At 45.1% G+C, this 24,788-nt stretch overlaps 1 protein-coding gene across 1 annotated transcript; it reads left to right on the forward strand.

The window, feature by feature from the left end:
• The first annotated feature begins 28 nt into the window (after window positions 1-28).
• patl1 (PAT1 homolog 1, processing body mRNA decay factor) lies at window positions 29-23,687 on the forward strand. The gene is made up of 20 exons (XM_083655664.1): window positions 29-110; window positions 2,462-2,567; window positions 3,874-4,104; window positions 4,422-4,673; window positions 5,443-5,591; window positions 6,420-6,500; window positions 7,516-7,716; window positions 8,859-8,960; window positions 9,342-9,428; window positions 10,271-10,494; window positions 11,546-11,690; window positions 13,059-13,176; window positions 14,574-14,671; window positions 17,176-17,235; window positions 17,787-17,932; window positions 18,578-18,737; window positions 20,962-21,087; window positions 21,646-21,737; window positions 22,595-22,744; window positions 23,290-23,687. Exons 1-20 carry the CDS (start codon window positions 96-98, stop codon window positions 23,309-23,311), a joined length of 2,565 nt encoding a protein of 854 aa, XP_083511790.1. The 5' UTR covers window positions 29-95; the 3' UTR covers window positions 23,312-23,687.
• Window positions 23,688-24,788: the final 1,101 nt, after the last annotated feature.

The raw sequence follows: 24,788 nt of genomic DNA on the forward strand, positions 1-24,788 counted from the left end.
ACGTTCCCGAGCGTCGTTGCTGCGTAATTTGCGCGCCGCCTCGCTCCCGATGCACTTGGGGGACTCTCGCTGTTTTCCTCAAAGCCTGAAGATAGATGTTTCGATTTCAGGTGAGCGAGTGCTGTATTCAAAGCCGCAGCCTCTTTATTAGGCATCAGTGATGCTGTTTTACTGAGAGCTGCTTGTGTTTCGCGTTTGCTTGTGATTTCTGTGGCGAATGTTGTCTATTGTTTATGCGACTGCCAATTGCAATTGGGTTGGCGGCCTGTGAAGCACCGTGCTCTCGTAGCATGAGCCCCCGGGGTAACGCGTTAACGTTAGGGTAAACACGCCTGTGCCTTATAGTGGCCAGGCCAGACTGGGCATTTACTAGTTTAATCCCAGGAATGAAGGCTGTGTTACGGGTTATATCCAGAGTCCATGCTAACGTTAGCTAAGGCTAGACTGCACGCTATCAACGTGGGTCTTGCGTGATGTAACGTTAACGCCAGTATTAGCATTATGGCTAACGGTCTAGCTGCACGCAGGCTGTCTGCGTTTCTTATTAAAATGTCTTGCATTATTTTATATATTATAATGTTAACTGTATTGACCAAAAGACGCGACTGTACTTGAATGTAACATGTTTCCTTAACGTTATCCAGTCGCACTGTTGTGGTTTGTCCTGTGACGAACCATGCCCAGTCACGCAGACTGATAGACGTTAACGTTACGCTTGTTGTTGTTTTTAATTCACTTGTAAAGGTGTTCATGTATTTCACCCTCTTTGGCTCTGCCATTGAACATCTTCAAATCTGACATCCAACTTTGTGAAACGTGCTTGCATAACTATTAACTAGCGGATCAGCCTAGCACTAGTCGAGATCCCAGCTGTAATGTTATAACTTATCATGCTCAACTGAGCTAGCTATCTTACGCGACTGAATTGATTACATGGACGGAATTCAAGCCCTCACATGACCTCATACATGCAAAATCGTTTTTAAATGGTTTTAAATCAATATGTTAGCCATTGCTTTAGGTTACCGTTCCATCCATGGCATTAGAAGCAACGGATTGGTAGTGGTTTACATGCACTCCAGTTTGAGTATGTGTTGCATGATTCCCTATTACCGTATGTCCAGTCCACCAACTTCATGCCTGTGGCCCAATTTAGGTCTCATATTTTAAGAAACATAAAGGGAGACACTTTGCAATCTGGGGTAGGTAGGCAATTTGCACAAGAGTAGCAAGAGTGAGACACAGGGACAAATCTGTGCAATTATTCGATGGTAAATCACTATTAGAATATTCACCATTGGTGTTAAAGCAGCAATGCTGAGGGGACTAATTGGCTACTGTTGCTGCCCATCAGTTTTCCAAAGACTTGTCCTGTGTATCCTGTCTAAGTGTACAGACGTACACAGGAGTCACGCTTGTGGTAGAGATGACCCGTTCACTGTGTGGGTTCATTATTTATGATTGATTATCTGGATCGATCAAGTGTTGCACATTAAAAACAGCTATATCATGTTACTTCTGCAGCTGGTTCCAGATGTAGTAAATAAAAAGTACCAGAAAATGGTTTGGCCTGCATTTATACAAACAAACATGAATATGTTTTCTGTTTCAACCTGTGTAACTCCAGCCTTTGTTGACTATCAGTGATAGGGCGCTGATGTGTAAACGATCTTAGGGGCCATGTCCACAAATAGCATTTTGTTTGCAGAGCGCTTTTGATATCAAAAATATGAATGCCCAGGGCACTTCCAAAGCGCACAGACACACAGTGCATGGAGCGCTTATTGTTTTAACGGCTAGCATAGCTAATTAACATAACTACAAGGTAAACAGCAAGCTAACATCAACCTATGTTGATCAGTCAGAAAATTGTTGAAAACTGGTCGCCTGACCAGTCATTGGTCAGTCAGAAAAAAAAGTGACATTGATGAGCTGCACACAAATTTGAACTGTTTTCTACTTGAGGCGCCTAGAGCACAAAAACACGAGAGGAATGATCCTAGCGCATCTTTACCATAGAAAATGAATTGCAGAGAGGTGCTGGCACGGCCTCTTCAGGCAAGCATTTAAAACGGCTGGACATATGACCTTGGGAGAATTCCTGGTCTGGTGTGTATGTTAGCTGCACTAGTGAAAGCGCTTCAGACAACCCTGGCCGGTCCTTGTCCAATCCAACATTAGAAACTTCACTATAGGCTTCACGTATAGGCTGCTACGCTTGTAATGAGCGTTCTACTAGCTAAGCTAGCCTGCATCATTTCTTGTATTCCCCGCCTCACAACCTGATTTCTTTCAGCACAAATAGACTGTCAGGTCAAATAGTGGCATACTTATTATTTTTCTTCTCTCTCTCTACATCTCCTTCTGCCCTTTCCCCCTTCCCTCTCCTCTCCCCCGTCCCTCTCTCTTCTGCATCCCCCGTCCCTCTCTCTTCTGCATCCCCCCTTCCCTATCTCTGAAGTCCCTGGATGAAGACTGTACGCTGGAGGAGGAAGAGGAGGGACTGGTAGAGGAAGAAGATGACATTGATCAGTTCAATGACGACACCTTTGGAGCAGGGGCCATCGGTGAGTCACACAGAACACTTTGTATTACTCTATTAACTGTACTCGTGTTGTGAGGTCTGGCATAGTCAGTGCTCCAGCCCTCACTAATAACTTCATTTGAAATCGATGGTTCAGGTTTTGCAGGAAGCTGACCTAATAAATGACAATCAACTTTCAGTTCATCTAAAAACCCCTAGGGTCAGATTTGGGGGATTTTGAGGTCCCTTTAGCTAAACCTGTGCACAATCAGTGGAGAGATACAACTATTTAGTTGTGGAAAGGCATTCTGGGAAATGTAGGAAATCACTAACTGATGCAGCCAAGCGAAGACGGTACACCAGAAAAGTAAATTATAACACATTGTGAAACTGTTTTGCCCCCCGTTCACAACTTGTATTGACTTCATGCCTGGCTGCTTGAAGAATAGAGCAGAAGCTGAAACTATTGCTGCAGCACGTGTACAGCGTGGCAGAGGCATGGCGTGGCAGAGGCAAAGCGCTGCGGCTGGTGTGATCGCTCTCGCCTGTTAACAAGGACGCTGAAATGAAAGTGCCTCTGCGTTGCTTCAGCGTAGGATTGGGGTGTGGTGTGTTTGGCCCCTTAGTCAGCCTGCAGATTTGAATGAGCCAGAGCTGCCACGATTAATCGATTAGTCGACAGAAAATTAATCGACAACTATTTTGATAATCGATTCATCGTTTTGAGTACAATTTGAAGAGAAAGGGTCTAAATTCTCTGATTCCAGCTTCTTAAATGTGAATATTTTCTGGTTTCTTTACTCCTGTATGACAGTAAACTGATTATCTTTGAGTTGTGGACAAAACAAGACATTTGAGGGCGTCATCTTGGACTTTGGGAAAAACTGATCGTCATTTGCTACCATTTTATAGACCAAACAACTAATCGATTCATCGAGAAAATAATCGACCGATGAATCGATTATGAAAACAATCGTTAGTGGCAGCCCTAGAGCCAGGTCCCACCGACACCGAGGCCATGCTGACGTCGTCCATGACTGGCAGGCATGTGTTTTTGTTGCTCACCCTCGAGCCACTGTGACCGTGGAATCACCTTCGAACCAGTTAGCCAAAGCTTTGAGGAAGAGGGGGGAAAGGCCCATGAATGAGTGCATTAAGATGTTGAAGGTCTCTGAAGAATGAGTGCATTAAGATGTTGAAGGTCTCTGAAGAATGAGTGTATTAAGATGTTGAAGGTCTCTGAAGAATGAGTGTATTAAGATGTTGAAGGTCTCTGAAGGCAGAGGAGGCGTCGCCGCAGTCAGTCAGTGTCGTGACCGCCTGTCTTTCTGTATGCTTGCCTCCCCCAGATGACGACTGGCAGGAGGAGCACAAGCGTCTGGCCCAGCTTGACGTGCCTGTGGGGGTGGGGCTGAGTCTGGGAGGAGGAGGAGGAGGAGGAGGAGAGTCGGCTATGGGAGGAGCAGGCAACGCATCCTCCATCCATCTGCCCCCCCCTCCCGGCCGGCTCCCCCTCCCCTCTTCCCTCCCTTCACTTCAGCTCTCCTCGTCCTCCTCTTCCTCTGGAGCGCCTCCACCAGGTCAGTGATGGGATCGGTGTAATGTCGGTGGCCTTCTGGACTCGTAACTGTTTCGTATTTCTCTGCGAGATCCCAGTATTCCTGCTTTTTCCAATTATTTGTGTTTTGTCTCGATCGTAATATATATTTATTGTAGGCTGGTAGATATCAGAAATCAGTAACTGCTTTTGGTTTTACTAATCAGATTTTTTTATTTGTTTTTTAAGAGAGTGGAGTTAATTCAGCCGGGTTGCCAACTACAGTTTCATGGTCACAATTGGCGCTATGTCGACACACCCTAATACTGTCTCCCCCCCCCCCCCCCCCCCCCCCCCCAGGTCTGGAGGATCGAGGACGGGGAGCAGACCTGGCTGAGTCACTGGCCCGACTCATCCTGGGGGCCGACCCGGCCATCGCGGGGCTGGGGGCGGCGGAGGCACCCGGGTCTTCCCCCGGCCTGAGTGCTCTGCCAGGGCTGGACCAGGCCAGAAGCCTGCCCATGCCCTCCCCCATCCCACACCCTGTTCACTCCCACCCGCCTCCCCATCATCACTCCCAGCACCAGCTGCCTGTCGGGCCATCCGTTTCAGGTGAGGATGTGGCTGCTGCCCGCTGGAGCGACCTGGCCACGGGGGGGCAGCATAGTGACAAAGTTGTTGACGACAGTTTTAGACTTAACAATGAATCTGACCAATGGCGACTTTGAAATGCCACGAGTCATGACAGACCTGGTGGTCACACGCCTCCCCCTTACAACAAGTCGTATGAATGAAAGTAGACCTAAGGCATACCTACCAACCATGTCATGCTAGCATGTCGGGAAGGGAGCTAAATAACGCTACAAAGTTAGGCTAAATTTTGGCGAGAGAAAAACTGGCATGGCAGTTTTCGAAGGAGAATGGGGTCTATGGGTAGCCTACCCACAAGTCTCCCTTTTACAGCTAAGGTAGCATTTTTCGACATGGTAGTCCAACCCTTATAAAATGTGTTTGAATATTGAATATGAAAAATAGATATGTTTGTATAATAAACTTACTGATTACCAGTATATATATTTCATCCTTGTCATTAAATTAGTAGGATACTTGGCTAATTGCGTGATGGGGTTACAGTATCCTCCTGGTGGACGTGCACGCTCACAAACTGGCCCTCTGGTAATGAGGCAAAAAATGGTGGCCCTCTCTATCATCGAAGTTGCCCATCCATGATATAAGCCCAAGCTTTATGTAAAGTGTGTGTTTCATGCAGACTCTTTAATTTAAAATTTTTCATTTATGAAACTGATTTGCCCTTCAGCCCTGAACACAGCTCTATTGCACGGTATCATAATCTATGCTGTTCTACTCCGCTCTGTTCCAGTGCTCCCTCATGGCCCTCCTCCCCCGTCCATGCTCCCTCATGGCCCTCCTCCCCCGTCCATGCTCCCTCATGGCCCTCCTCCCTCGTCCATGCTAAGCTACCAGCAGCAGCAGCACTTGCTGCGCAGAGGGACTGCACCCATGGCCCAGGTAGGTTTCTAACTGTGTGTGTTGTAAGCTCATTTGCCATTTGGATCATCTTCTCTGTGTGTTGCCTGTCAGATTGAGCAATAGGAAGAGTTTGCAGGTCACCTTCTTGGGGTCGTCCTTTACACCAGAGGTTCTCAGCCAAGGACCCCTTAACAAGATAGAAAATATACCGGGGACCCCCTCATTCTGATTTGTGATTTTGGGCTAAGCTTAATTGTTTCCAGGGTAACGTGCTTGAGTTTTAAATTGATAGGTTTGTTTAGATTAGAATGTAATCAATGAACCATTTTAGATTTAAAGCATAAAATATTTTCGTTGAACTATGAAGCTTTTGCAAAAAAAAGGAAAAAAATATTTTTATTTTCCTGAAAACTTTTCGCGGACCCCCTGGCAAAGTGCCATGGACCCCCATTTGAGAACCACTGCTTTACACACTCAAAATGATCCCATACTCAGGATGACTGCCCCGACATAGTCAATTATGATGGTCGCCAACTCTCTCACTTCTTCTGACACACATTGATTAAGCCAACTAGTGCAGTACCCGTTCGGCCCACTTCACAGAGCTTTGGGCATGCACACACACACACACACACACACACACACAGTACAGAGTGACAGAGACTCCTTGCCCTATGGCATCAAAATGTCACTCCAGCCAGGTACTGAAAGTTGGCAAGGCAACCAGGCGTAGCTACCAGGGGTAGCTCCCTGACCTATCCTCTGTGAAACAGGATAGGTGGAATAGAGGTAAGAATCACACCTTGGATTTGAACCCTTTGGTGGAGGACACTCCCAACTGATCTTTCCGTTCTCTCTCTCACACAGATGAATTCTCACAGTATCTGGGAGAGCACTATGGGATTTGGGCCGCTCAGTCTGACCCCTGGACTGGTCACACACATGGAGGTGAGGGACACTTGCTCTGTTCACAGTCACACCGCTCAGCTGTTTGTATTCTCTTTCAAAACACTGGGTGCCTGACTGAACTTTGGCTTTGATTGGAAACATAACTTGAGTGAGTGGGTGTTTGGTCATTCCTGCTCTTTCCTGTACGTCACGTCTTCATGGTGTGTCGGTAAACACCCACGCGCCTCTGCAACACCTAGCTGTGCAATCATGTCCATAGCATAGAAATCTCATGTCGCATCGCATGTGAACTGCCACACAGGCATTTTGTATAAGGTCATTGTACTTTGTGAGAAAAGTATGAAGAAAAGTAGAAATGCAAAGTTTTCACTGTCATCTTCTTCTTTTTTTAATGTGTGCGTTTAAAATGGTAGAAAAACTTCTGCAATACTATTCGTAGTGGTGGTAAAATTAAAAAGCCGTACAAACATTTGGGAATGAGTATAAATTGCATGGGTTTTTTCTGAAATTGCAATGGATCATGATGATGTTGGCTAATATGTAATATAATAAGCTATAATACACAGTAGAGTTAATATAGATAGTATATAATGTAATAAGCTATAATACACAGTAGAGTTAGTATGGATACTATAGACGGTTTTCACCAGAGCGCAACCCCACAGCACTTCCTTTTTCTCAGCATTCGGCAAACTGCAGAAATATTCACTCGACATCGTTACTTTTGTTTTCGCTGCTCAGCTGTATAGACGGTTTTCACAGAATGGTCAGTCCTGCACTTGAATGTTTTTTTTTCTTTTATGTCCATAGCAAACACTGCAACAGGAAGTGAGCGGGGGTTCAATTTACAATGTTTTTGTTGTCAAGTTAAAACCGTCTATAGGACTTACTGGTAACTATATAATGAGCTATAATACACAGTAGAGTTAGTATGGATAGTATATAATATAATAAGCTATAATACACAGTAGAGTTAGTATGATAGAGCTTACTGGTAACTTTGTTGTAGTTTTCTCATTCTATCTATTTTGTCCTTTTCTCCCCGCTCTACTAGGATAGTCCACTAATGTCCATCATCAAGGAGGTGGGCCTTCCCAATCGGCCTCCTCCAACGAGGAGCGATGAGGTGCGGGACTTGTCAGAAAGGGTCCCTCCTCCACGGTCTTCCTCCCCTGTGATTGGCTCCCCTCCTGTGAGGGCTGTGCCTATCGGGACTCCGCCCAAACAGCCAATGAGCCACGCCCTTAATCACCAGGTTAATGGGGGACCATTTCTTTTCTCCACTCATTGTTTTCTTATTGCCTACTTTGTTCAGTTGAAGCAACTGAATGGACACTAGTCACTGTCATTGAATGGACCGTCACTGTTATTGTCCTTGTCTTAAGCTAGGGATGCACCGATACCACGTTTTTGCAGACCGAGTAGGAGTACTTACACTTGGGTGCTTGCCGTCGATACCGAATATCGATACAGAGTATTTTAATTAGGGGTCGACGGCGGATTTTTTTAAATCAAATTTTTACTATACATTTTCCAATATAACACAAAAGAATAAAAATACAAAAACCACATACATCTACAAAATCACATAAATTTGCATGCCTTTAAGCATAGTTTAATTAATTAGAAGAACATTTTCTTTAGTTTGTTTATATTTTAAAGGATTACATTTGAACACATAATTTTTAATGGACCAAGAAGGCACCATCAGCTGGAGTCTGGACCTTGAAGGCAGCACTGTAGTGGTGGTCACTGGGGAAAATCAATTTTTCGATGATGGGAGTGTTAACGTTGAGATGTTACGTTACATTACTATATAGTATGATAACCTGTAAGTTGAACAGAAAGTTGTGTTAGCTTGTTGCAGGCTAACGGCTAACTATAAGCTAACGCAGAGAGTGAATCGGACTGGGTGACCGAGGGAGAGAGCGAGTTGCGGTGCAGCCCTAAACAGCTGATGACTGAGCTCTGATAGCGTTTTATTTCTCCTCACAAAGTGCTCCAGGCAGACAGCAGCTTTCTCCATGCAAAACATGCTGCTATAGCTAATGCATTATGAGCTGTGTGAGCCTGATGCTGTCTTGCTGCTTTCAGGTTCACGTCACGTCGCATACCCTAAACTGGTATCGGGCGCACGGACGTGTCAGTATCGGGCGAGTACGAGTACAATAAATTAGGCCAGTATCGGCCCCGAGGCCGGTATCGGTATCGTTGCATCTATATCTTAAGCCAAAGTCTTTGGAAATCTTTGAAAGATATGTGGGCAAAATGCGTTTTAACTTTGAGACCAAGCTGTTTGGAACTATCCCCATGTAGTTTGTGTTGTAAATGTTAACCCTTTCCCTCCTCTTCTGTGTGTGTGCGATCTGTATGTGTGTGCTATGCGTATGTGTGTAGATCCACCACCCCACGGCGGTCCATGTGAGAGCCCCGGTCCAGCACAGATACCCTCCTCCCTTCCCCGACCGCCTGTCACCCAACACCCTCCTCAATATAGCTGTGAGTCTTTCCTCTCTTTCGTCCGCCCCGTACTTTCTGTTGCTTTTGCGTTCACACCGGGTCAAGCTGGTCGCTGGCACTCTCGTCTCTTCACGTTCTCAGGCTCAGTGCTCCGACACAAGTCCGCCAATTTGCAACACATTCTGTGCCTGTTAATCCGTCTCTATACCTACCACACCATTCATAGTTAGCCATGCATGCCGGGTCTGCAAATGAAATCATGTGGAAAGCAATCAATGCACTTTCTTCATATCCAACATATCTAACTGATCTGTAAATTGTCAACACTTTAAACCTGTAATTCTGTCAATTTAGACTTTTGAATTATTTGTTATATTGTGAATATGTCTGTGAAATGTCTCTCTCTCTCTCTGTGTGCAGAACTCTCCTCTGTGTCGTGGTCCGTTCCCTCCCGGCATCGGTCCGGTCCTGTCGCAGCTCCAGCGGGCCCAGCTGCTCAACTCTCAGGTTAGTGCACATCAGACCCTGACACACACACATGTTCTTCTCAATTCAGGTATGTACCGATAAATTCCCTCTCTCACAGCCGCAGTGTTGCTCCAGTCATAGTTGCATTATTATAATCTAATGACCTCAGATAACAATACAGTCATACCAGAGGATATTATCTGAGCCATACCTTGCACTAGGGGTGTGACGATACATCTATCTACATTGATGTATCGATACATCATCGATATAATTGTATCGTGTGCAACGTGAAAACATTCATAGTACATCGTCATCTTTAGGATACGCCTTTTACATCCTAGGAAGCATAGATGTGCATGGTCATCAGGGGCTCTTTAAGTTAACTGATAAAAAGAACATTTGCACTTAAACATGAGAAATGTGGCACTTTATAGTGAACAACAGGTCTATTTCTTTATCATTTTTGCTTAAAATAATAGATTGTTTTTCATTTAAATGTCTGGAAGAGCTCAGAAATAAGATTGTAAAATCAGTTCAGTTATGTTTATAGTTCAGCAACAGTTGCTGAACTTATTATTTAGTATTTGTATTATTTAGTAGCTTTTTGTGTGTTGATATAAATGTAACTGATTATGTTAAATGGGCATATCGATCGCAGGCCATTGAATGGAAATCGTGTCGTGGGAGACTTTGTGATATCAGCAAATATCTGATAGTTGTCCAAAGAATCAATATATGTAAATAAAATGGATTTAAACCAGGAATATTTGAGGAATTCATTTCGGGAAACATTATGTTATATAAAGTATATATCTATTTTCGAACAAATGATTCTCTCTTTGCTGTGTTTTTATGTCGCTCTCCCTCTTTCTCTCTAGGTGGCAGGTTTCCCCCGTGGCGGCCCAGGGCCTCCCTTATTACCGGGTGGCGGTGGCTTCAGGCCGTTCTTCGGGGGGCCCCCTCCTCCACACTGTCACCGCATGGGCCCTCCGCCTCCTCTCGGCCTCCCCAACCTCACCCCGCCCATCAGACACAACACCACCCACCTCCACCCCCAGCACCGCCGCATGCTCACGCAGCGCATGCAGAGCAGAGGAGGAGGGTAAGGAAGTGTGTCTGTGTGTGTGCTCATAGACCTGGGATGGCACATGCTACCATGGCTCTGGGAAGAGTTTTTCCCCATGTTGACCAGTCAGCTAGTAGTACAATAATTAGTGCAATAACTACAATACTCGTTACCCTAGCTAGCTCCTAACCAGTCACACAATCAGAATAGATCTTCTCCTTTTAAGGATGATGAAAACGTGTTAGCAGAGGCAAAAAGCTAGATAATGAAAAAACCTGCCAGGCTCATCTGGTCGATCCCAAAATAGCTTCATAACTTGCAGTCTGGTTCTCACAGAACATTGCACGATTGCTGACCGCACTGTGTCTGTTGGTTCTTCCTGCAGACTAGATGCTTAATGGCACAAGATTGTGGAACGTGTAGTCCATTTCCGCAATAAGGCTGTAATGACACTTTATCGGGTTGAATGTAAATCCAGCACTAGCTGTATGTGTGGAAACACATACAAGCCAGCTACAAAGACATTTCTATGCTTACAAATAAATAGGCAAATTGCATCCAGCAATGTTTGCATTACCAAACGGCAATCCAGCTCTATTGTAACAATTGTGTACAGAACTGGCTGTTATTCAGCCTGTGTTCCTATTTCCACAGCTTTTTATTGATCTGGAGAAGGTTTCTTCACATTTTTACAATTACACACGTATGCAGCCAAAGAGGCTGACAAAAGGAACAGACGAGAAGCAGAGTAACCTATAGCAATCTGACATGGTAAACGGCCTGCATTTACAGTATATAGCGCTTTTATCCAAAGCGCTTTACAATCAGTAGGTAGTCTACATTCACCCATTCATACACCGATGGCGGCAGGCTGCCACGCAGGGTGCCTACACACCATCGGGAGCAAGGAGGGTTAAGTGTCTTGCCCAAGGACACAACGACTGCAGCTGGGAGGGAGCGGGGATCGAACCGCCAACCCTTGCGTCATTGGCCGACCCGCTCTACCTCCTGAGCTAAAGCCGCGCCATGACATCTCTCTCTTTCTCTCCCTCCCTCTCTCTCTCTGTCTCGCTCTCTCGCCCTGCAGGGACCGCGGCAGGGTGGGGTGTGACCGGCGGAGCAGGGACCCGTACAGCAACCTGATGACGCAGAGAGAAAAGGACTGGGTGGCCAAGATCCAGATGATGCAGCTGCAAAGTACCGACCCTTACCTGGACGACTATTACTACCAGGTACTATTACTACCTTACCTGGACGACTATTACTACCAGGTACTATTACTACCTTACCTGGACGACTATTACTACCAGGTTGGACTTGTTTGTTGTTGATGTTGTTCGTCCATCGTTTCCACCAGAGCTGTATTTCTGTCAGGGTGGAGATTGAGAAGCCTCTGAAACAGCATCAGACCATCATGGGACACTGAAACGCCACCGAAAGGCAGACTAATGACAGAAATATTGACTGATAGATTTCTGTCCGTTGGGCTGATTTTTGAACATCAAAATTCGCCTATTAAAAAAAAAAAAAAAAAAAGTCTCCTATTTGCTAAACGGACGCTGATGAATCCGGCCCCCCGGAAAGTTTTAAACTGGGTTCAACTTTCTGTCCGTCAAAATTGATGGAAATCTGCTGGAGAACGCTGCCCGGACAACGGAAGTCAAGTCAATTCACAAGCATGTCTCAGAGGGCTTCACAGAGAATATGTCTAGCTAAATCTAGCTGACACAACAATAATAATAGCAGTAATAATAATAATAATAACATGGTTGAACAATCTTATGTTAGAGAGAGACAGAGGGAAGGGGAGAAAGGGGAGGAGAGAGCAGGGAAAGGGAGGCGGTGCAGAGGGAGAAAGTTAGGAAGAGTGCAGGGGAAGAGAGAGGAGAGAAAGGGAGAGGAGAGAGAGCACAACAGACAGAACAGACAGGGTATACTGCGGCTGGGCGATATCGCCACGAATAGTCACAGGGGTCAGTTTCGAAACATACTAATGTATATCACAATATTGTTCATATAAGCAAAGTAAAATTTTGCAATCAAGTTACGTCTTATAATTACCAGGTGATATGAGGCCACTGAATAGACAACAAACGATTAGTCTGACGTTTATCGCCCAGCCCTACGGCATACAGCAGCTACTCACTCCGGCTGGATTGAAATTTGAAATTTGTGTGAGGTCAAAGTGGGGTCACAAGAACAAAAAAGGTTGGGTACTCCTGGGTTACGGTGCAAACACCCTGGAAATGGACCCAACGATTAGAGCGATCAGACGGCGTGGCGCGGGGTAGGGGGCTCGCGACCTGCAGCGAGAGTTTCGGCGTCTGGTCTATTTTTGACCCAAGCTGCGAGCGATTGTAGGCAAGCAGGCAGGCAGGCAGGCAGGCAGTACACGTTGTGACCAGCACACAGGACTGTGACCCACAGTGTGTTTGCACCCATTAGGTTAGATGAAGCTAACAATACAGAAATTAATGCAGAACATGTGTGGAGAGCATTGGTTGGGATTGGGTTGGGGTTCACTAAAGACTCAAGCGTGTGTGTGTGTGTGTGTGTGTGTGTGTGTGTGTGTGTGTGTGTGTGTGTACGTACGTGTACAGAACTACTATGAGAAGCTGGAGAAGCGTCAGGAGATGGAGAGAGACAGCAGCAAGAAGGAGCACACCACCAAACTGATCACTCCACAGGTCGCCAAGGTGGAGCACACCTACAGACCAGGTACACACACACACACTGGCACTGGTCAGATGACATCCTCATCACATCCCTGCTCAACAGTTTTTTCTGGTGAGACTCACAGAGTTCCCACGCTCATGGAAAACCTGGAAAAGTCATGAAGTTTCAAAATCTCATTTTCCAAGCCTGGAAAAGTCATGGAATTTTGTTTTGTGTAATGAAATTGTTACAGTACGGTACTCTTCCGTGGATGACATTCTGCGTAATGTGTAACATAACGGCAAATTAATTTTCTGTAGCTGTTGACATAACGCAGCTCTATTATGTGTCGCTGCGTGACAACATTTTGTTTACTATCATGGATCATGGATTTTAGTGCCTTTTCTATTTTTTTATAAATATCTTTATGGCAAATTCATATTTTCTTTTTCAATAGCTTGCATGTAATGTGACCCACTGACTCAAAATCACTACCAGAAATTATTCCTACACTGGACAAATAGGACACAAATCTTTATATTGGATTTGAGTGGTTCTTGTATTTTATATTAATATTTTTTTATGGAAAATTTACGTTTTTATCTACGTGCTCCCCTGGGGTTTCCTCCATATAACATCAATATGGACCCCCACTAAAAACATCCAAGAAGATCATCGTCTGACCAGCCGCGGTTGGAAAGAGTTGGACCCCGGGTGCTTCTTCACTGCAGCTGCCCTCCACCCCTGGCCAACGCGTGAAGGAGGACGAGCCAGGATGGGAAACATGCTGAGGAAAACGCCTCTAAGCATGTGTATGTGTGTGTACCATGCGTGTATCATGCGTGTGCGCGCATGCATCGCTGCATCGTGACAAATAAAGACCGGCTTTGTTCACACCGTACCTTTAATGTGATGCAGTTTGACTCTAAGGTCGCGTTCACACCGGCCTTGTTAACTCCGTTTGAGCCAAACTTTCCCCTTTTGGTGCGGTCCGTTTGGGTTGGTGTGAACGCTGGACTCGAACTCTGGTGCGGAACCAAAACAACTGCACCAAGCCCCTTTGGAAGAGGTGGTCTCGGTCCCAAACAAACTCGGGTGCGGTTTGTTTGTGGCGAGAACAACGTGATCGACCTCGATCCGACCCAACTGCAGGAGCCTGGTGCATTTCTGTATGAAAGCTGCTCCCGTAGGACGGCCAAGGACGGACCTGTTTTGGTGAAACTGCGTGGATCAACTTTTTTCCGGGATTCTTGCATCATCCATGTCAAGTGTGCTGGATTCTGTGTTTTTTGCGCATGTCACAAAGTTGAAATCTGATGACATACTGTGCAGCATGTAAATACACATCTCGATGCGATCGTTAATAGTTAGCGCTCATGTAAACAAACAAAAAAGCCTCATGTTAACGAGTGGGACATGTGTCTTGACCCTCGTGTGTGTGTGTGTCTGTCTGTCCACAGTTCAGTTTGCAGGCTCTCTGGGTAAGCTTACGGTCTCCAGTGTTAACAACCCCCGCAAGATGATCGATGCTGTGGTGACCACTCGCACCGATGACGAGGTCTGTCTGCATCTCCTCTGTTTCTCCTTCTTCTTAACGGTGTGTTGTTCACGTTGTTGCAACTGTTTGTTAGAAGCTAACCAAATGTTCTGGCTCAACTTAATTTTGTGCTGAAAATATGAACATGATGCAAAAAAATAAAATAAAAATAAAATCAGATGTTCAATGCAATTGATGGCATTAGACAGGAAGTAACGATGATACATGCATGTGTTGTGTGCACCTGGTTTGAGTGGTTTGTTTGGTCAGTGAGAGACAATATGACCTCCTTGGCTCTGGTGATGGAGGAGTAAATGAGATGCCTAGTGATTGGTCAGTGATGGAGGAGTAAATGAGATGCCTTGTGATTGGTCAGTGATGGAGGAGTAAATGAGATGCCTTGTGATTGGTCAGTGATGGAGGAGTAAATGAGATGCCTTGTGATTGGTCAGTGATGGAGGAGTAAATGAGATGCCTTGTGATTGGTCAGTGATGGAGGAGTTAATGAGATGCCTTGTGATTGGTCAGTGATGGAGGAGTAAATTAGATGCCTTGTGATTGGTTGGTCAGTGATGGAGGAGTTAATGAGATGCCTTGTGATTGGTCAGTGATGGAGGAGTAAATGAGATGCCTTGTGATTGGTCAGTGATGGAGGAGTAAATGAGATGCCTTGTGATTGGTCAGTGATGGAGGAGTAAATGAGATGCCTTGTGATTGGTCAGTGATGGAGGAGTAAATGAGATGCCTTGTGATTGGTCAGTGATGGAGGAGTTAATGAGATGCCTTGTGATTGGTCAGTGATGGAGGAGTAAATTAGATGCCTTGTGATTGGTCAGTGATGGAGGAGTAAATTAGATGCCTTGTGATTGGTCAGTGATGGAGGAGTAAATGAGATGCCATGTGATTAGGTTAGTGATGGAGGAGTTAATGAGATGCCTTGTGATTGGTTGGTCAGTGATGGAGGAGTAAATGAGATGCCTTGTGATTGGTCAGTGATGGAGGAGTAAATTAGATGCCTTGTGATTGGTCAGTGATGGAGGAGTTAATGAGATGCCTTGTGATTGGTCAGTGATGGAGGAGTTAATGAGATGCCTTGTGATTGGTCAGTGATGGAGGAGTAAATGAGATGCCTTGTGATTGGTCAGCTCACAAGAAAGTGAGTCCATATCATGTGGTCTCCTTCAAAGCAAATTGAGCCTTTTGCTCTACTCTCTAAAAAGGACGCAGGTGCAATTCACTTTCCATCCACTGTGCTGCTCGCCACTGACAAGAAAATGCTGCTATTTTTCTTCTCGCGCTTCTCGCTTGTGTCTGTGTTTCAGGCAAGAAATATATTGTTTCACTCACTTTTTCTTGATGGAATATTTCTTAATTTCTTAATCTTTTCACTGTTTTGTTGAAACAAGGAAGAACAATATTTTCCTAGGTTAGGTTGGCTTGGCACCATGGCTGTTTGTCCAATTATCTCTCAGTAACTTTTGGTCTGCCTGTCTCTCTACCTCCTCTCAGTAACCGTTTGTCTGTCTGTCTACCTCCTCTCAGTAACTGTTTGTCTGTCTGCCTGTCTGTCTACCTCCTCTCAGTAACTGTTTGTCTGTCTACCTCCTCTCAGTAACTGTTTGTCTGCCTGTCTGTCTACCTCCTCTCAGTAACTGTTTGTCTGCCTGTCTGTCTACCTCCTCTCAGTAACCGTTTGTCTGCCTGTCTGTCTGTCTCCTCTCAGTAACCGTTTGTCTGCCTGTCTGTCTACCTCCTCTCAGTAACCGTTTGTCTGCCTGTCTGTCTCCTCTCAGTAACCGTTTGTCTGCCTGTCTGTCTCCTCTCAGTAACCGTTTGTCTGCCTGTCTGTCTACCTCCTCTCAGTAACCGTTTGTCTGCCTGTCTGTCTACCTCCTCTCAGTAACCGTTTGTCTGCCTGTCTGTCTACCTCCTCTCAGTAACCGTTTGTCTGCCTGTCTGTCTACCTCCTCTCAGTACCTGTTTGTCTGCCTGTCTGTCTACCTCCTCTCAGTAACCGTTTGTCTGCCTGTCTGTCTGTCTACCTCCTCTCAGTAACCGTTTGTCTGCCTGTCTGTCTCCTCTCAGTAACCGTTTGTCTGCCTGTCTGTCTACCTCCTCTCAGTAACCGTTTGTCTGCCTGTCTGTCTACCTCCTCTCAGTAACCGTTTGTCTGCCTGTCTGTCTACCTCCTCTCAGTAACTGTTTGTCTGCCTGTCTGTCTACCTCCTCTCAGTAACTGTTTGTCTGCCTGTCTGTCTGTCTACCTCCTCTCAGTAACCGTCTGTCTGTCTGTCTACCTCCTCTCAGTAACCGTTTGTCTGTCTGTCTACCTCCTCTCAGTAACCGTTTGTCTGTCTGTCTGTCTACCTCCTCTCAGTAACCGTTTGTCTGCCTGTCTGTCTACCTCCTCTCAGTAACCGTTTGTCTGCCTGTGTGTCTACCTCCTCTCAGTAACCGTTTGTCTGCCTGTCTGTCTACCTCCTCTCAGTAACCGTTTGTCTGCCTGTCTGTCTGTCTACCTTCAGGAGAAGAGAGAGAAGCAGGTCTGGAACAAGAGGAGACAGATTCTCTACACCGTGGAGAAGGTGAGAGGAGGAAAGGGAGATGACTACAGGATTCCCACGGGTCTTGAAATCCTTGAAAGTTTGTGAATTTGAGAAGATAGACAATAAAGAGACATGTCATTGAAAGTGCTAGAACTTCTATATTTTGAACTTCTATATTTTCTCATTCTACATGGGTCTCTCCCACCATCTGTGCATCCTTGTTTCATGCATCCAATATAATATATTTGTTTCGTTGTGCTGTGTTAAAGAAGGCAAGAGACCACATGTAGTCTGCCATCACTGTAACACAGCACAGTTGAGAAGTGTTCACACATTCAAGCTTCTTTCTCTTTAATTGTCTGTGAGCTTCTGTAAAACCTGCTAGTTCTCATACAAAATTCTCAGTGTTGTAACAGTAATGAACATTGATCTGTGTCTCAAACTATGCTGTGTTGAGTCCTTGAATTTGAGGGAATTGGGCCTGGAAAATCCTTGTCCTTGTGGAAATGCAGATCCAGATGTTAAAGTGCCTCCATGTCCTTCTCTCTGTCCCTCCCTCCTTGCTTTCCCTCTTCTCTCCCTGTCCTCAGATGTACAGTTTGCTGTTGGAGGTCCAGGACTTTGAGAAGCGCTTCGTCCACACGCCGGAGGAGGAGAGGGGGGCGCTGCTGGAGCAGCATAGAAACAACACCCTGCAGCTCTGCAACTCCCTACGAGAGAAAGAGTGGGATGACAGGTACCTGCCAGGGACCAGGCACGAGGGGTGGGAGGGATCTGTAGCACCAGCCACCATTTACATGCCACCTTTTAAATCAGAATAGCAGCCCAATCAGAAGAAAAATGACTCATATAAATGCCTCAATCAGAATAAACTGGCGGATCTGAATGACATTTTGTTCCGTTTGAGAGGGCTGGTGTAACCCTTTCACAATCCAGTCGATGGATAAAGCTTTGTCACGTAAATAAATATAAATACTAGATAGATAAATACTCATTCCCATCATTTTGTTTATCTCACACATGCTCACGCATTCAAGTAACGTCAATACTGTTACTCTTGTTTTCTGGGAGGATTCAAATGAATGTGCTTGTTATTAATCCCAGAGCGCTTTGGCTTTGTTTGCAGCGCACCCCGTTTTTATATGAAGTTCTGACTCCGCCTCTCCAGGCTAGTTTCGCTTTACATTGCAAAACAAAACGTCTTTTTCTGACACTCATCATGCTTTGATAAAACTGTTGCTTCATCAGAAAGAGTAGCAGCAAAAAAAGATATGATGTTTAAAAACATAAGCCCATGTTAATCAATCAATTTTATATTTATTGAGCGCCAAATCATAACAAGAGTTATCTCTCTCTCTTATCTCTCTCTCCCTCCTAACAGAGTGAGTGATGAGCAGTGTGTGATGATCATGTCTGTGAGGAAGGGAAAGCGTCTCGTCTCCAGGCTCCTCCCCTTCCTGCCCCCGGCCCAGGCCGCCGCCGTTGTCATGGCGATTGCCCGCAACCTTCCCGCCTTGGCCAAGAAGGACAAGCAAGACCAGGTAGATCTTTAACACTCTCACCTACAAGAAGGACAAGCAGGACCAGGTAGATCTTTAACACACACTCACCTACAAGAAGGACAAGCAAGACCAGGTAGATCTTTAACACACACTCACCTACAAGAAGGACAAGCAGGACCAGGTAGATCTTTAACACACACTCACCTACAAGAAGGACAAGCAGGACCAGGTAGATCTTTAACACACACTCACCTACAAGAAGGACAAGCAGGACCAGGTAGATCTTTAACACACACACTCTCACCTACAAGAAGGACAAGCAGGACCAGGTAGATCTTTAACACACTCACCTACAAGAAGGAGAAGCAGGACCAGGTAGATCTTTAACACACACACTCTCACCTACAAGAAGGACAAGCAGGACCAGGTAGATCTTTAACACACTCACCTACAAGAAGGAGAAGCAGGACCAGGTAGATCTTTAACACACACTCACCTACAAGAAGGAGAAGCAGGACCAGGTAGATCTTTAACACACACTCACCTACAAGAAGGACAAGCAGGACCAGGTAGATCTTTAACACACACACTCTCACCTACAAGAAGGACAAGCAGGACCAGGTAGATCTTTAACACACTCACCTACAAGAAGGAGAAGCAGGACCAGATAGATCTTTAACACACACTCACCTACAAGAAGGAGAAGCAGGACCAGATAGATCTTTAACACTCTCTCACCTACAAGAAGGACAAGCAGGACCAGATAGATCTTTAACACACACTCACCTACAAGAAGGAGAAGCAGGACCAGATAGATCTTTAACACTCTCTCACCTACAAGAAGGAGAAGCAGGACCAGGTAGATCTTTAACACACACTCTCACCTACAAGAAGGACAAGCAGGACCAGGTAGATCTTTAACACACTCTCACCTGCAAGAAGGACAAGCAGGACCAGGTAGATCTTTAACACTCTCACCTACAAGAAGGACAAGCAGGACCAGGTAGATCTTTAACACTTTCACCTACAAGAAGGACAAGCAGGACCAGGTAGATCTTTAACACACTCTCACCTACAAGAAGGACAAGCAGGACCAGGTAGATCTTTAACACTCTCACCTACAAGAAGGAGAAGCAGGACCAGATAGATCTTTAACACACACTCACCTACAAGAAGGACAAGCAGGACCAGGTAGATATTTAACACACACACTCTCACCTACAAGAAGGACAAGCAAGACCAGGTAGATCTTTAACACACTCACCTACAAGAAGGAGAAGCAGGACCAGGTAGATCCTTAACACTCTCACCTACAAGAAGGAGAAGCAGGACCAGGTAGATCTTTAACACACTCTCTCACCTACAAGAAGGAGAAGCAGGACCAGATAGATCTTTAACACACACTCACCTACAAGAAGGACAAGCAGGACCAGGTAGATCTTTAACACTCTCACCTACAAGAAGGAGAAGCAGGACCAGGTAGATCTTTAACACACTCTCTCACCTACAAGAAGGAGAAGCAGGACCAGATAGATCTTTAACACACACTCACCTACAAGAAGGACAAGCAGGACCAGGTAGATCTTTAACACACTCTCACCTACAAGAAGGACAAGCAGGACCAGGTAGATCTTTAACACACTTTCACCTACAAGAAGGACAAGCAGGACCAGGTAGATCTTTAACACTCTCACCTACAAGCAGGACCAGGTAGATCTTTAACACACTCTCACCTACAAGAAGGACAAGCAGGACCAGGTAGATCTTTAACACTCACACCTACAAGAAGGACAAGCAGGACCAGGTAGATCTTTAACACACACTCACCTACAAGAAGGACAAGCAGGACCAGGTAGATCTTTAACACACACTCACCTACAAGAAGGACAAGCAGGACCAGGTAGATCTTTAACACACACTCACCTACAAGAAGGACAAGCAGGACCAGGTAGATCTTTAACACTCTCACCTACAAGAAGGACAAGCAGGACCAGGTAGATCTTTAACACACACACACTCTCACCTACAAGAAGGACAAGCAGGACCAGGTAGATCTTTAACACACATTCTCGCCTACAAGAGTTAAGCTAGACGTAGACATAACGTGTCTTTGGTTGACTACAGCCCTAGAGATATAGTTTTTATTAAATCTTTGCAATGGTGCAACAGAAATGCCATGGCGATGGCCTGCAACCTGCATGGACCCTGTTCTTAGCCAACCAGCTAATGCCCTCCCTCCTTTCTCCCGCCCCTTCCTGTTCAGGTGCTGTGCTGGTTGGTGGAGCCCGTTGCCGTGGTGATCCAGTCATTGTCAAGCCCCGCCCTCACAGACTTGCTGCAGGAGCTTCAGGGCAGCGAGGGCCAACTGGCCACAGTACTGCACAACAAGGTGTGTGTTTAGTTTTATATTACACACAGTCCTCCAGACCAAGACAATACACACACTCTGACCAGAAAAGCGCAGGAAAAAACAGGCGTATACAGTACTTTAAAGTATATAGCTTACCGGTATTTTATCATGTATGTAGGTGTAGACACGAAATTAACATGTATACCATACAACGGAAATAGAGATGGAACAATATGAAAATTTCATATGACGATTATAGTGACCAAAATTATCACGGTTATCAGTATTATCACGGTTTGTTAAAATGTGCTGGAAATGTTCAAAAAGTACTAATATTTATTTTATTTTGCTAGTTTTCTTTCTAGTCAAATCTAGAAAGAAGCAAAAGAGATTGACAACTCCTTCTTTGTCTATGCTAAAAATGTGTACTCCACAAACCATGTATGAGTGATAACTTGTTTGCCTCTAGTAAGTGTAATAAATATTAAATATGCGTTGATATGAAATGAACAAGCAATAGAAAACATGTTTTTCTCTGACATATTGCCCAGTGACCAGGCGACCAATCATTAGTCTTCCTCCCACCTGTCTGTGTAGTTTGGTGTGACGCTGCTGTATCTCATTCTGAGTGAAGGCGAGAGGATGCAGAGCTCTGACCCCAACTGTCAACTCATGGACGACAATCGATGGTGCGTGTCAGTGATGCTTCCTACTTTGTCATCTAAGCCTTATGATTGATGTGTTGATTTCAGTTACGGTATTTAAAGGGACAGCTCACCCTAAAATCCAAAATACATTATATTCCCACTCTCCTGTAGTGTTATTTATCCATCTACTGTATATCGTTTTGTGTTAGTTGTCCGAGTTTTGGAGATATCGGCCGCAGAGTTTCTGCCTTCTCTCCAATACAATGGAACTGGATGGCACTCGGCTTGTGGTGCTCAAAGTGCCAAAGGAATACATTTGAAAAACTCAACAGCAATGTCTCTTTCCAGAAATCATGACCCCGTTACTCAAGATAATCCACAGACCTCGTTATGAGCAGTTTCATGGAGGAACTATTTTCTTTTGACCGAACTACACCCGCTAGCTTCTAGCTAGTTCCTACATGAGACTGCAAAAGAAAATAGTTCCTCCATGAAACTGCTCACAACAAAGTCTGTGCATTATCTTGAGTAACCGGGTCATGATTTCTGGAAAGTGACAATGCTGTTGAATTCTTCAAATGGATTTTTTTGGTGCTTCGAGCACTGCAAGCAGAGTGCCATCCAGTTCCATTGTATTCAAGAGAAGGCAGACATCTCTGTGGCCGATATCTCCAAAACTGAAGCAACTATCCCAAAATGATATAGATGGATAAATGGCACTACAGGTGAGAGGAAATATATGTATTTTGGATTTTAGGGTGAGCTGTCCCTTTAACTATCTAATCTCCACCTTTTCTTTCCTCACTTATTTTCCCTCCGCCCTCTCCCCCCCCTCTCTCTCTCCTCTCCTCTCTCTCTCCTCCCCCCCCCCCTCTCTCTCCCCTCTCCCCCCCTCTCAGGACTGAGTTGGTGTTTTCGGTGACCAGGGAGCTTCTGAGCGTGCCCTCCTCCTCCCTCTCTCCTCCCCTCTTCACCCCTCCCAACCTGCTCTCGCTCTTCTCGCGCTACGTCGACCGCCAGAGGCTGGAGCTGCTACAGGACAAGCTACAGTGAGTTACACACACACACACACACACACACAGCTACAGGACAAGCGAGTTAGACTCTGTCTCTCACACACACAAAACACACACACACACACGTGCGCACAAAATGTCAGGGACTCTCGGGTGAAAAGCTCTTATTTTGTGGCTGCCATCTTGAGGACTGAACACAGCACACAACTTTGTTTTTAGTACCTGTTTTTACTCTGTAAGTCTATGGGATCAAACCCTCTTTGAACTCTTAAAGGGACAGCTCACCCTAAAATCCAAAATACATATTTTTTCTCCCACCTGCAGTGCTATTTATCCATCTATATCGTTTTGGGATAGTTGCCTGAGTTTTGGAGATATCGGCTGTAGAGATGTCTGCCTTCTCTTGAATACAATGGAACTGGATGACACTTTTTTTATCTAAATGGTCTGAAGTCAGAAAATTAAAGCTTTTTTTGCGATCATATAAAAAAAAATCTGTACAACAAACACATCATCACAATGCAAACATCAGAAAAACTGAAAATAAAAGCTGATGTTTTTGTCTTTGTCTTTCTCAGGATTTCAGCTTTGTCCAGGTAGAAGTTACTACAGACACCGTCACCCCCCTCCACCCCCAACCACCCCTCGACGCAGCCCCTTTGTGTGTGTGTATATGTGTGTGTGTAAGAGAGAGTGGGAAAGAGGGTGTGTGCATGTGTTCTTGAGGTGCGTCAATGGTGGATATAATGATTTTAATCCAGCAGAATCTCTAGTCACTTTTGTTTTTTTTCTTTGTGTTTAGTCTCTGGGTGCGTTTGTGTGTGACTGACTGAGCGACTGAGTGTGTGAGAACGTCTGGGACACAGCGAGTGAGACATGAACAGTTTGAGCTGAGAGAGAAAATTAAATCTGCATTTTTAAATATCTTGTTAACGACGATGCCTGTGATAAACCATCAAATTAAAAAGTATTTCTATTGTATAAAAGCTGGGACTCTTTTCTTGTCATAAATCAAGTTCCTATTCCGCAACACGGCTTGGATTACAATGTTATTGTTACGTTAAAACACCAAGGAGTGGGCCAGTAAACACAGACATTAGATTTGTGACATTTTGCAGAGGTTTTTAACAGCACTATGGGACATGTTCAAAGTATTTCTGTGTTCAAACATTCCCTAAAATGCCATGGCTGTGATGAATACTTGATTTGAGCATAGCTTCCTTCCAAGCAGTTGACCTGGGTTCGATTCCCGGGCCAATGCACTCCATTGTCGCACTTTTTAACACACAGATAAAGCCAATGCTCCACAAGACTAGCTTGGTGCCCAATGACTGGTCTTTGTGCGTTGAAGAAAAGAACACAGAAGGATGAAGCAACAAAAAGCCAGTCCATGTCATGTCTTGCATTAGACCCAAGGACTGGTCGTTCCTGGAAGATGAGTGCAAGTACAGGCAGCTCCATCATCACCTGCTTGTCCACCAACACTGAGGGGCAGATCAGATGCTGTTGCAGCAAAACCTGGACTGTGACTTCTTTATTTCAACTGGCATCTCCAGAGGAGTTTCTTTGAGGGAATCCTACATCTTCCATCATGAGCCGTGTCCACGTGCTCCCCCGGTTTTTTATTTATTTATCTATTTTATTTTCAATTTTAACAACGTACAAACAAGCTCAGACACAGGAAAGGAAAACAAAGAAAAGCATGCATATAACATTGACAATTATAATATGTTGCTACCACCCACATAAGGGTGCCTATGTGCCTATCAAAGATGCCATGTGTGGGGTCCCGTACAAGGGGCCCAAGACAAACCAGCCGGGCAAGTCACTCACCGCCCCTAACCTCATCAAGGTAGGTCAGAAACGGCTCCCAAATAGTTTGAAACTTTCCAAGCGAGTTGATTCTCAGGGATCTGAGCCTCTCCATCCTTTTAACAGAGATCATGTCCATCAACCACAGTTGGAAAGAAGGTGAAGAGGGGGACTTCCATTCTTTCAGAATGTTTTTTGGTGACTGTCAGAGACCAGCACAATTGTGGGGAAGCCCAGAGAGGATTGAAATTAACTTTTTTGACCA

The sequence above is a fragment of the Poromitra crassiceps genome (assembly GCF_964638095.1).
Source record: "Poromitra crassiceps genome assembly, chromosome: 19".
NCBI classification, from domain to species: Eukaryota; Metazoa; Chordata; class Actinopteri; order Beryciformes; family Melamphaidae; genus Poromitra; species Poromitra crassiceps.

Bases quoted from the DNA above. Each gene is read 5' to 3' on its own strand.
- patl1 (XM_083655664.1), top strand. The intron at 8,961-9,341 runs GTGAGTCTTTCC...CTCTGTGTGCAG, and splicing joins ACACCCTCCTCAATATAGCT to AACTCTCCTCTGTGTCGTGG. The intron at 21,088-21,645 runs GTGTGTGTTTAG...CTGTCTGTGTAG, and splicing joins CCACAGTACTGCACAACAAG to TTTGGTGTGACGCTGCTGTA.